General features: G+C 42.8%; 1 protein-coding gene across 1 annotated transcript; it reads right to left on the bottom strand.

The window, feature by feature from the left end:
- Positions 1 to 9,117: 9,117 nt before the first annotated feature.
- LOC115330502 (putative nuclease HARBI1) lies at positions 9,118 to 12,333 on the bottom strand (the record flags this gene model as incomplete). Its single annotated transcript, XM_040223145.1, has 4 exons — positions 9,118 to 9,219; positions 9,371 to 9,753; positions 11,139 to 11,280; positions 12,307 to 12,333. Coding segments are annotated over 4 exons (654 nt in total), but the record flags the coding sequence as incomplete, so codon positions are not given.
- Between the last annotated feature and the right edge of the window lie 370 nt (positions 12,334 to 12,703).

The following is a 12,703-nucleotide window of genomic DNA, read 5'->3' as shown; positions in this document are numbered from 1 at the left end:
AATGTAATCACCCTGGGCGTAATAGGTGAAAAAAAGTACAGAGCATCAAGCAGCTTTTTTTTTTGTCGATTACATTGATTATGGCATAGTCCAACGAAGAACCGAGACGACCAGGACGCGCAGCACTAGCTAGGAATTTTTTTATTGTTGCAACTCACACCAGTTACGAACATCTGGACGACCCGTGCGTTTAGAATGTTCCATGCAAAAATATGGATGGAAATCAGACTGGAAAGCATCACAAGTTGTCACAGGCACTTATTTAGCCAGTCTGCCTGTGAACGTCGATTTCGTCACTATTCTTGCCCTGGACTAGCACCGTAATCACGAAGTCACTAAACGCTTGTGCTTGATTGAGAGACACTGCATTCGGTGCAGAACGTAGTTTTCTTCCTGCTCTGGACAGTGCCTTTAAAGGAAAGCCGGAGGAGAAAAAGAAAAAAGCCCCACGGCCCGAGTAAAGGATGGAGACTATATCTTACAACCATATGTATAAAAAGAAGAATTGTAACTTTGGCAATAACATTTATTTAACGTAATAGAGGAAAGTGCAACATTAAACAGAAGACCTTCTCTGTACAGTGAAAATTTCTTTGTTTGTTGTTGCCGTTGGCGTTGAGATGAAGAAAGAGCAGTTTTGGACACGTCTTAGGATGAGCCAATGAGTCGTGACAATAAATTTGAGGGACGTATTTTCGCCCACAAAATTGTATTTAATTACAATTGTATTTGAGATACCCACGTTTTAGTATTTAAATACACACGTCAAATACATTGCCCAATTTGTAATTAATAAATACAAATGCAAAATACACATGGTATTTAAAATACGTATTTCAAATACTTGTATTTGAAATACTGCCCATCCCTGGGTGGTATCAAAGTTTTGATTCAGTGAGGCATTTGATAATTATTCAAGTGTGATATATTTCATCATTTTATGAAGCAAACAGGTAGCTAGCCGCCACCCAAGGTTAAGTTTGCAAGATCGCATATTTTACGATGAGATCCTCTTTCACAGAGAGACAAAGATGACAACAGATATTGACATCAGGTTATGATCATGTGCAATATATTACTAGAGCCATGATTATATCTATGCTGTTTCAGTCATATATTTTCTTCCGTATTCCGCATCCGATACAAAAGAAGCATGTCTCAAAAATGAAAGAAGGCAGGCAGTCGCTTCTTGTCTTAATGGGTAAGGATGCTACTTCTGGCACATGGAAATGTAAAATACGTTCCTTGTTTTCAGGAGACGACATAGTATCAAATTTAATCATCTGAGAAAAACCGTCGTTCAGGGGACGGTTTTTCGTCCCCTGAATAAAATTGGCATTTTAGTTTTCTAGACAGTAAACCCATTGACACTTTAGTGCTGCGAAAGATGCAATTTTAGAACTCAAAATGCGGTTCAAGGACAACCGAAGTGTATTTTAGTATTGTTTTGCCAATTCTAAACGAAACTGGAAGCTACTCTTAATCCAAGAAAACGACTCAGCTACTGTAAACTATAGTTAAAAAGGTCGTTTTCATGGGTATACGCTAAACTTTAAATTAATGCTTGTCCCGTCAGCCTCAAAAGAGCTGCAAATCGAAGAATCGATATGTATTGGCATGAAATCCGTACTAATCGTAGTCTTAGTTCGTGCGTTTGTGCTCCACGAGATATGTTAACACGTCCAAATTGAACTAAAGGTTTTATATGCGTAGAAAATAGCACGTGGACGTTTATAGAAGGCGGATATACTAAACAAAGCCTATAAGAGTGGTCGTAGCAACACGCATTTTCGCAAAATTATATAAACAAGAGAAGGCGTTAGTAGCGTGTACATGCTTCATGCGGCAGGTGCTAACATTTTTATTCTAAAATATTAAGCTGCATTAGCTCCAAAAATATCAAGTATCTCTTGCCATGTGTACGCAAATGTGTACACACTCAAGTCGTTGAGCATAAAATTAAAAAAAAAAAAACTTAATTTGTTTAGTATCTTCTTTCCCCTTGAACAGGAAATCTCACAATTCAATTATATTTGATTACGTCAATATATATATATATATATCAGTATATAGTTTCCGGTCAAGCAATGTCTATATTTTGCCTAATCTCTACACGATGTGTAAAAAAATGAAGACTAAGTAATTAATAATTATTAAAAAAAGTATGGGAAAGGGGGAATGGCAGGGCGTTTTACCAACGCTCATTTGAAGGGGCACTGAAGTCCCCAAAATATCTTTTAAGTACCTTGATAGAACATTTATGTCATAAAATAAAACCCTCCTCCCAAAAATAGTTAATAAAAATAAACTCTTTGGAGCGCAATATTGGCATTGCAAGGTTCATTTGGGCAGTTCCAAAATGAGCGTCTATTTCGGGGACAACGTCATGAAATATAACATGTTTTAGAATAGCTACATACTCAAAATCATTATCAAGGCTTCAAGCTGTTCATGAGCACAAAAAATAAACAAATGAATGAATGAATGAATGAAAATGTGTCTCGCAACATAAATAATGTGATACATGTCTTTTTTGTTTTTGTTTTTTTGGGGTAAGTTTATGTTGCGTTATACATGTACTATCCAAGCACGTAAATTGTTTTTAGAGTTCAGTGCACCTTTAACCATTTGACGGTCGAAGCCGTACATGTAGGCGGTAATTACACGTTCGTTCATTTATTTATTGTACCATTAAGGGCTTCTTTGCAAGGACATTACATGAGGGGGAATAAACAAACATACACATACATACACACACGCAAGATACTAGAAAAATTTTATCAGGTGTTGCAGCTAACCGATCTGGATTAAACAAGAAGTAACGACAGAGTAGTACAGTGTGATTAAAATTCAAATATTTGAGCTATTAGTAAAATGAAAAATCATAACATTACCAAACAAGGTAACTTCATCAATGGTCACTGCATAAGATGGCAGGCCGTTCCAGTCTATGATGGTCTGCGGAAGAAAAGATCTATGTTAAAGTAATTAATCCGACCGGTGGTCCGCGACACATGGCATGAGTGTTTTAGAGGCGAAAAGGATCTGCTAGGAGAGATAAAAAGCGAAGGACGAAGTATTAGGTGAGAATGGTTAACTTTATGAAATACATTTAAACGTGTTATTTTGTGACGCACGTTGAGGCTTTAAATATCCAGCTGGCGTTTAAGAGAGTAAACACTAGGTGTTAAGTTGTAGTCACTCAGGATAAATCTTACAGCACAATTATAAATGAACTCAAGATTGCTAATAATATAAAATTAATGTGGGCTCAAAATGTCTGATGCGTATTCCAATTTCAGTCGAAAACATTTTTCGTATGCCATTTTACGTAGATGAGAAAGCGCTGCTTTTAGATTCGTTCGATGTATACCCAAGAGTGCGAGAAACTTCTGCCGTAATAGTTTCAAAGTGGATATTCCAGGTTAAATCACTTGTTAGTGTTACGCCGAGATATTAGTAAGGGGCGGAGTCAATTGGTAGATATGCAATCAAATACGAAATGTTACTTGTTATTTTTTACGAGTGAAGTGAACCAGTTCGAATTTCGACATATTTAACTACATGACCAATTTGGAACACCAGGCATATATTATATTTAAATAACTTTGGAGCTGAAGATGGTCATTATGAAAAATAATTTTTCGTTATACAGCACAGTCATCTGCGAGGAGACGAATGCTAGAGACAATGGAGTTAGGCAAATCATTAATACAGATTAGAAGCAGTAATGGTCCAAGCAAGGATCCCTGTGAAACCCCGGAAGTTACGCTACTGCAGTTTGGCTTATGGCTGTTAGCAACAGTGAACTTGGAACGATAAAACGGAAGTCACGTATCCAGGAGACAACAAGAGGGCCAATGCCGAGAAAATAAAGTTTATTGATGAGGCGATGATGAGGAACCCAATAGAAACCCTTCGAGGAATCAAGGACCAAAGCGTCTGTTTTGCTTAGTGAGTCAACGTTAGTTACAAGTTGATGAGCAAACACTAAGAGTTGTGTTTCGCACGAAAATCCTGTTCGGAAACCGTGCTGGTGACAATAAAAAAGCAGTTTAAAAACTGCTTTAAAAAAAAAAAAAAGCAGTTTTCCTTTAAATGTGAAATAACGCGAGAATATATTGCATGTTCAAGAATTTTGGTCGTGATGCAGGCTAATGAGATGGAAGAGTAATTGGAGGATAGCTTCCGATCGCCGTTTTTAGTGGCTGAAACGACCTTGTCCAGGTTCCGATCCAATGGAAACAACCTTGCAGCAATGTCTGACAAAAGATCAAGTTAAGACACTCACTAGATATAAATTTGGTGTTACTAAGAATTTTCGGGTTGATATTATGAGGACAAGAGGACGTTAGTTTTAATCATTCTGTGAGGTGAAGTATTCTATCAGCAGAAATGTCGATGGGAGCCATAGCTACAAAGTCAGACAAGGGCAAATATTGCATATCGTCGGTATATTCACAGGTAAACACAGAAGGGAAATAGTTATTTAATACACTAGAGCAATGAAGTTCAGAAACAGCGACTCCATTTTTATTCTGAAGTCGTATCGAATGAGTGGTATCTCTAGGCGAAAATATTTATTAACACTGTTCAGGATATGTACGTAAAATTCTTAGTCGGTCCAAAGATAATATATTTTTTGACATTCCTACACTTTTCGTATAAGTTTTGAGGCACGCGAAGTACTCATTTCAAACTAAATCAACGTTCAGCCATTTCGTTCTTTTACACAATCGCTTTTTTTTGACATTGAATGAACCCAAGGTTTTATTGCGCCAGGGGTTATTCTCCGAGGTACGTATAGTGACAATGGGAACAAGCTGCTCGGTAAGACCATTCAATTTTGTTTTTAAAAAGTAGCTAGTTTTTTACCATCAACCTTAACAAAGCGTTTTTGGGGTAAATTTGGTATGACACAGATAAGTGGCGATTTATTGCCACGTGACTAGCTTTGTTATAGTCGCGGACTGCTTTAATCGTGAAGATCTGTGTGAAGACCGGAACAGATAACTCAATAAGCAGTGTATTGTGGTCACTTAAACCAGCAACACAGGTAACAGTTTATATGGCTTCTGGATAGCTAGTGAGGACAATATCAAAAATATTATCACCACGAATGGGCCGATCAACAACTTGAATGAGGTTGAAATTCAACCAATTATCGAGAAACTCTTTAGCGTCATTTGTCCCACTTGTGATATAATTAACCTGTCCCTGCTCGGAAAATTAAAATCACCAAAGATTAGAAAATGCGCTTTCGGAAAAATTTCCTAGATTTGAAGCAAAACAGAGTACAGATTACCACAATAATACGAATCCCAATTTGGCGCCTGATAAAATTCACCGATTATCAATTGCCTAACTGCCGACGTAACGAAAACGTGCACAGACTCTAGATCAGTCTGTCTATGCTGGAAAAAGCGATGAAGAAACTTCATCGTGACGTCGCCGGTGGGAGGAGCCCCAACTTCATCGCCGGCAAACTCCACTGGGGAGCCAACTTTACCGTGACGTCGGTCAAGAGGAACGATTAAGTTGAAACTTCATCGGGAATTTTCCCCAAAACTGTCCCTACAGGGAATTGTGAAACACCGAGTGAAGGGAATTGTAAAAATATTACTTTTAGGTTTGAAAAAACGTAGAACCTGCTTCAATTAAAATAGAATAACATAAACTGAATTCTATTCGCACCAATTGTGCATTTTACTTGAGTGACAATAATATTTATTCGCACGAACTGCAGCCGGTCGTTAATTGTGGTCTTGGCAACGTTGGAAAATCCGGATTCGGGAGTTGAGTTTGTTGTTGCCGTTGTTCTTGCTTTGGTTGTTGCCCTGAGACGACCTCGTGGTTTTTTTTTTGTTTGACGTTAGACTAGACTTTGACCAACGCTTCTGCTTCGACTCGGCAAAGGATGGCCAGCGCCGACAACGCCGCCAAGAGGAGGAGGCTCGGGGCCCGTGTGTCCCCGGGGCAGTTCGCTCTACTCCTAGACTATCTGTTGGCGAACCCTGTCCTTGTTAGGGCCGCCACAGATAGTCCGCTATCCAAGGAAGAGCGAACTGCCCTGTGGGACATCATTGTCCGAGAACTCAATTTCGAGGGCCCGTCGGTCAAAAGCCGGGCCGAGTGGAAGGCATTTTGGAATGCCCGTGTGTGCGCGGCGCGCCGAAGGGACTTGAACCTGTCCGGTGCCACCCAGCGGACCGGTGGGGGTGTCAACCCCGTCCCTCCGCTGAGCGCCGAGGAAGAGAGAATATTATCCCTCGTGGGGACTGATTCGTCCCGAGGCTGCGGGGGAAGGCGCCTGGCACCAGTGGCACCTCGCACAACGCCACAGCCTGACCCATCGCCACAGGCTGATCCAACTGCTGCAGCCACGGTAAGTACATGGAATCGCAGGTGCAGCTAAGGTATCCCAGTATCTGACCTCGTGATGTGGTAATTGTGAACGGGAAACGCAGTATGTGTTGTTAGGACTGTCAGAAATGCCACAGTCCATCGTGACAACTGTACCTTCATAGGTACAGTTATGACTGGATATACTGCACAGTACATCGACTCATAACTGTGGAAGAACACCCCAGTTGATGTACCGTTTTTCTAACTCGAGAAACCTTGATAATCTGGTCAATTAATAGTTCAGTCTTAAAACAAAAATAGTGCAAAGACAGAGGCTAAAGCAAAGAGAATTGACAACATGATAACTCCAGTTTCACCCAACATACAGGATTCCCCAGCAGAAGACAGCGAGGCGGAGGACACGCCTGAAGCGGCATTGCCTGAAGAGGTGGCAGCTGCGCCGCCACAAAATGGTATGAGGAAACACAAAATTACATATCTTGAATCATATAAAAATGTGCTTCGTGTTGGCAGTGCACCAGCCACCATGTGCCCTGCCGCCTCGTTCTCTACGAGCGCGGCCTGGGCAAGCGTGTTCGGCCAGGGACCTGCTAGCCGCACAGCAGCAGCAGCTGGCTGCCCAGCTTCAGCTCCTGGCTGCGCAGCAGGGCATCCGTGCTGCCCTAGAGGAGATTTTGCGGCTGCAAAGGGGTGCGACCGATGCACTCGGTCGCCTTACAAGTGTAAGTATTTTTTTTCAGTTTGGAGAGCTAGAAAAATTTAATTTAGGCCAAGCTCTCATTTTCTGACATGTTTGCAGACAACAGACATCTAATCTAAGGTTTGTGATAGTATTGTTTTTGTCGCCACTACGACTAGAACCTTTCCGTCCCAGTTCATATTGCCGCCACCTGCACATGTACTTACAACTATACAACACAGTACCTACAAGGTCTGTTCAAAACGTATCCGACCTGAATTTGTTACACAGAAACAAATGAAGCGCTAACAGCGTCCTCTGGAGGGAAGTTGAAGGGAACATTAATGCACATGCGTGAATTTTACCTGGCCCCCCGAAAATGCGAGTCGCAGGCAGTCAGCTCGAGTGAGGTGTAGTCAGTTCTCGTCAGTTTTTCACGTAACTCAAATCGGGTTCCTTTTAGCGGCATTTTAATCTTCGGAAACAGCCGGGCATCACAAGGAGCCATGTCGGAAGAGTAGGGAACCCGATTCTGGCCGAGGAGCCCTGAATCAATTTCAAAGGAAAGGCCCACGCACTATACAGGTCTTTCAAACTTAAGCTCTCGCTGAACGAGAGGCCTTAAAGGGCTTATTCAAACATGCTGCTACTGCTGCAGGCTAGATATGATGAAAGGTAAAGGCAGTGACATGCCAAACACTACTGCGGGTTCATAACACCACTAACCCATTCTTACATTTAGCTAGCATGCTGTTCAAAGAGTATTCTTCTTTTCACTGTTTTCAGGCTGTGGAGGGACTAGCAGCTGCTGCTGCCCAGCAGTCTGCATCCCTCACAACTCTGGTGCTCCATCTGATGGGCGTCCGTAACCTGAACCCCCGTTCGGAATAAAAGCTGTCTGCAGAGGCCATTTTGTTTGTCATTTCTTTAATTGCACACAAAAAAACATGTTGCAGATGTTATGCAAATCTTATATCTATTCTTTTATCTATCAGAGTCTTTAAAAATGAAAGTTGTATCATTGTACAAAGTCTCAATAGTTGAATTTGTTACAAGCATAAATATGTAAGTGCAAGCCGAATTTCGCAAATAGAAATGGCTGATGTCCTCCATTGTGTGACTTTGCAAAACGCGTAAAATCAATATTGCAGGCGTTGAAATACAATGCTATGGGTGTTCAACAGCAGTGAAGAAAACACGAAGAGAAATAGTCAAAAACCTCTTTGCATGATGTGATGTATGAGCTTTCCATGTTTCCAGCCAAAAATGCCGTTTATTTGTAAACGTGATTTGAGCACTTTTAAAATTGGGTTACTGGTGCCGTGGAGGATAAATCTAAATTTTGTGCGGAAGGTGTTCCTAAAGTCGGTGATGACCAAATTAAATAGTTTTCTTGAACTAACAATTTTTCCGGACAACCACTTTAAAGGGATGCTAACCCGAAATCTGGATTCCACAAAACACGCGGCAAAAGGGTGCAGCGGGATGCTACGAACACCAAAACATCACTCGTACAGCGATATCTCGAATGGATGACCGTATTTTTCAAAAAAAGGATGCGCATTTGACAGAAATGTTTACGTCTTGTTTTTCTGAAGAGAGGGAACGGCCTTGCGTCTTCTACGCCTCGCTGCCTTGCGGGAGCGAAGTGAGGAGAGGAGGAAACAAGATATCTTCACGTCATGCGCCTCGTTAGCCTCGTTTAATCTCAACCTCTTTTTCCACATATACGGCTGTCCATTCGAGATATCGCCTTACGAGCAGTGTTGTAGAGATTGTAGCATCCCGCCTACATCTCCTGCATTGTTCTTTTGAAATCCAAGTTTCGATTTGCCATCCCTTTAAACTATAGTCAACCAAAAGGAGAAACATTTTTTCGCTTGTGATAATTTGCTCTTAGTATGATGATTGTACAGTGACCAACGTGGATGGAAAGGGACTGAGAAGTTAAGAACAACATAGATGAAGGAAAGGTACAAACAACATTAATTGGCACTAACTAACTTTTCTATGGCACAGTCTGGAACATGCCCACCTATCGTGCTGCTGCCCAAGACTGGAGGGTGACCTCATTAGGTTTCTTCTGCGACTGGTATGGGGGGCAGAATAGGTAGGCACATGCATTTAGCTTCATGGCTGTGCAGGGCGAGACCGATGAGTGGGACGTGCTTGGGCTATGGGTCGTGCTCGGCGTGCGGGACGTGCTCGGGGTGCGGGCCGTGCTCGGGGTGCGGGCCGTGCTCGGGGTGCGGGCCGTGCTCGGGGTGCGGGCCGTGCTCGGGGTGCGGGCCGTGCTCGACGAGTGTTGACAGCCACCTCTCTCACTTTTCGCTGCCGCATTGCCAGCCCCCTGTCTCTCAGGCTCCTGGTGTTGGTGTCGCTGTCGCTGCTGTCTGACTCCGAGTCTTCTGAGTCGGACTCCTCGGACACGAGGGGCTCGGGGGAAGGCTCTGAAATTGTGCTATACAAGCACACATTGTGCAGGATGGCACATGCCGTGGCGATATTGCACGCCCTGTCCGGATCGTAATGCAGTGCGCGGTACCTCTGCAGACACCTGAATCTGTTCTTCAACATGCCTATGCAGCGCTCCACAATAGAGCGTGTGGAACGATGCCTCTTGTTGAATTCAGCTTCAGGTGTCTGCTCAGCAGGGCGGCCAGGGATCGGAGTAAGAAGCCACGGTTCCAGGGGATAACCACTGTCACCTGTGCACAAAAATGTGACGGAGTTTGACATGAATGTTTGGGCATAACTCTGAAATTACACTTCTGTTAGAGGCTTTTAACGCTGATGCAGGCTCTATTTGTAGGGTGTCATAACATTTCCCAAGAACCTGCAGTGCAAAACTGAATCTAGAAGAAAATAAATATTCAATGTTACTTGCCCTGCCAAAAACATGTCTGATCATTGTGATAAACAATGAGAGTACAATGTGCTGGTGTGCATATTATGTCTCATAACAGAAGAATGTATAAATAATGCATACACAACATATTCTGCGCTCTCTAGGTTTGTCGGAATGATTAAGGCAAGTCTTAAATTTTCACGGCCATGATTTGTCTTAATAGATGTACTACAAAATTGAACCTGACGATTCGAGGTACACAAGACCGAGTCGTCGTGCACTGAAAGAATCTGTCGAAGTAATGTGGTCATGGCCCACACTGTATCGGCATATGGGTCTAGCAACCTCATCATCTTTCTGGTCTGGGGATGCTGCCTTTTGAGGTGAAGCCTTTTTGTCAGTCAGTTTTCCCTGTGAAGTTGGTTTCTGCCCTTTTGGTGATTTATTAAAAGCCATAAAGATAGAGAGAGGGGGATGTATCAGCAATAGGCCTAGCAACATTGTCTGCAGGTGCGCATTCACCACGCAGCACGTGACCAATAAATGGAACATTGGCCGACAGCCAGCCCGAGCCTTGTCCGAGCCTTTCCTTGGTGCTGAGCACCAACCGATACACAAACCATGCAAACCGATTTTCTGTGTCTTCTCATGCAAACCAGTGTATAAACACATTCTGTGTTAAGAAGAGACAATGTCTTGCAAGGCTCAGAAATCACTGAGATTCTGTAGCTAAAGTTAGTAAAAATTGTAGTGTACCTATGCTTTTACTCACGGAAGTAGACATGGGCTATTTGCAACTTCACCATTACCTAGCAAAAGACAAGGGCTGCATTTCCTATGAGCCAATCAGAGCTGCATACCTCCTCCCCACTGGACAAGGGCACTCTGATAGTATGCGGTCACATGCCACACTCAGACACTGAATGGCTCACTTGAACCGTAGTATTTGCCGTTTACCAAGTTATGGTGGAACAAAGTATATCAACTATTGCCAGCTTTTCCTTCCTCTTGTCGACCAGTGCCGGTTATCTGGTAGCTTGTAGCTAAAGATATTTAGATGGCCAAACCACAGTGCCAAAAAAACACCTGTCAAGCTATGATGACAGCTAGTAACCAAAAACAAACAGAAATTTGGGGAACTTCTATTTTCACTTAGCATTAAATATGTTTGTGGATTAGTTCTGACACCTATGAAACAGACCTTGCTAAAAAATCAAGGCATGTAAAAAGAAGCAAACTACTTACCAAGCAAGCACTCGTTTTCTTTTACCAGGTTTTCTTTTCCAAACTCTTCCTTAAGCAAAGACGCTCGCCACACAAAAGAATCGTGAACAGATCCAGGAAAGGTGGCGTCAAAATTGAGGATCTTCAGATCGGCATCGCAAACCTAGAAAAATGAATACATGGAATTTGGTATATGCAGTATTTGTCGGCTATCGAGCTACAACTATGGATCCGACATACATGGTATGATTAAATGACACCTGTCTGTGCTGCACCGTAGAGATAGGTGCATGAGAAGCCCGATCGATTATGCTGCAATTATCATGATAAGTGTAGACCAAAGCACAAGTGAACAAACTTTCATTCTTCTCACATGTCTAGTATGCATTAGACACCGACAACTTGGCTGGTGTGATTGGGAATCTGTCAAAGGCGGGTCAATGAACGGTGATCCGGTGCCTAATGGCGGAAGCGTGTCGACATTCATTGCACAGTGCAGGTGATGTATGGTGGCAAATGGGAGTCAAAGGCAACAGTGACTGATAGCATGAATGTTTTGTGAAGAATGCGAGGAAACATAAGATGTTCCGTGGCAGGGCACGCACATCTTGCTGCAACAAATGAAGCTGTCATCAAAACTGATGCAGCAATACAAAAGGTCCCTTGTCGGAGGTTATGTTCACTAGCGGAGAAATTTGTTGTCGTTTAGAGCTGTTCGTACAGTGGTTTAGAAGAAGCGCACTATCCCAAGTGCTTACTGACCACCTTAAGGAAGAACACATAGGCTTGAGTTTAAACCACTTGCTGCGGTATGAAACAGGGCGAAGCATTTCTGTTACGCACAGTGGCCAGCAACAAAACAGCCAGCATGCAAAAGAGACATCCCCCAAAACACAAACAAATGCAAGTCACAGGCTTTTGATGGTAATTGGTTGTACTCCCCATTTTTACCACAAAGAGCATTTGTTGGCGGAGTTTACAGGGGCCGACGTGAACATCGGTGTAAACTGCTACAAGGACACATTCATAAAGCTGCACAGAGCTTTTAGGAATCAGCGACTCGGAATGCTTTTATCTGGTGTGATTCTGTTGCATGACAATGCTCTTTCGCATGTTGTGACCATTGTGAGAGATGCATTAGTGAATTGAGCTTGAGTGTGCCATCTGCAACTAACATGTGAATACTCACCACCATAGCGTTTAGCGCATAATAGTGTTTTCGGCACCAGTAAGCGGCTTTCGCAAACCTCTGGTCGTTCTCGGATGGAGCCCGGATGGCAATTTGGGTTCCATCGATGCATCCTGTAACACAATATGGTTTTAGCACCTTCATAGCCAAATTACGCATCAATTTATCACAATTTCAGGTACGAGGGCTGGAATTATGCGTTACGGCAAGTGCAATTGGGAAAATGGAGGCTGTCTGCTGGAACTGGCTTTACGAGGGGTGGTCGTGAAGTCTGTGCAACTTTAGGGGACTTCGAAAAAATAGAGCTGCGATCCTTACTCTTGGGTTGTCAAAGGCATGGTAGCGCTTTTTTGGACGAGGACAAAAGAAAGAAAGACAAGACAGACACGAGCGCTCG

This window comes from Ixodes scapularis, unplaced genomic scaffold, assembly GCF_016920785.2.
Source record: "Ixodes scapularis isolate PalLabHiFi unplaced genomic scaffold, ASM1692078v2 ptg004006l_1__unscaffolded, whole genome shotgun sequence".
Lineage (NCBI taxonomy): Eukaryota > Metazoa > Arthropoda > Arachnida > Ixodida > Ixodidae > Ixodes > Ixodes scapularis.
This window is presented reverse-complemented; position numbering and strand designations above follow the sequence as displayed.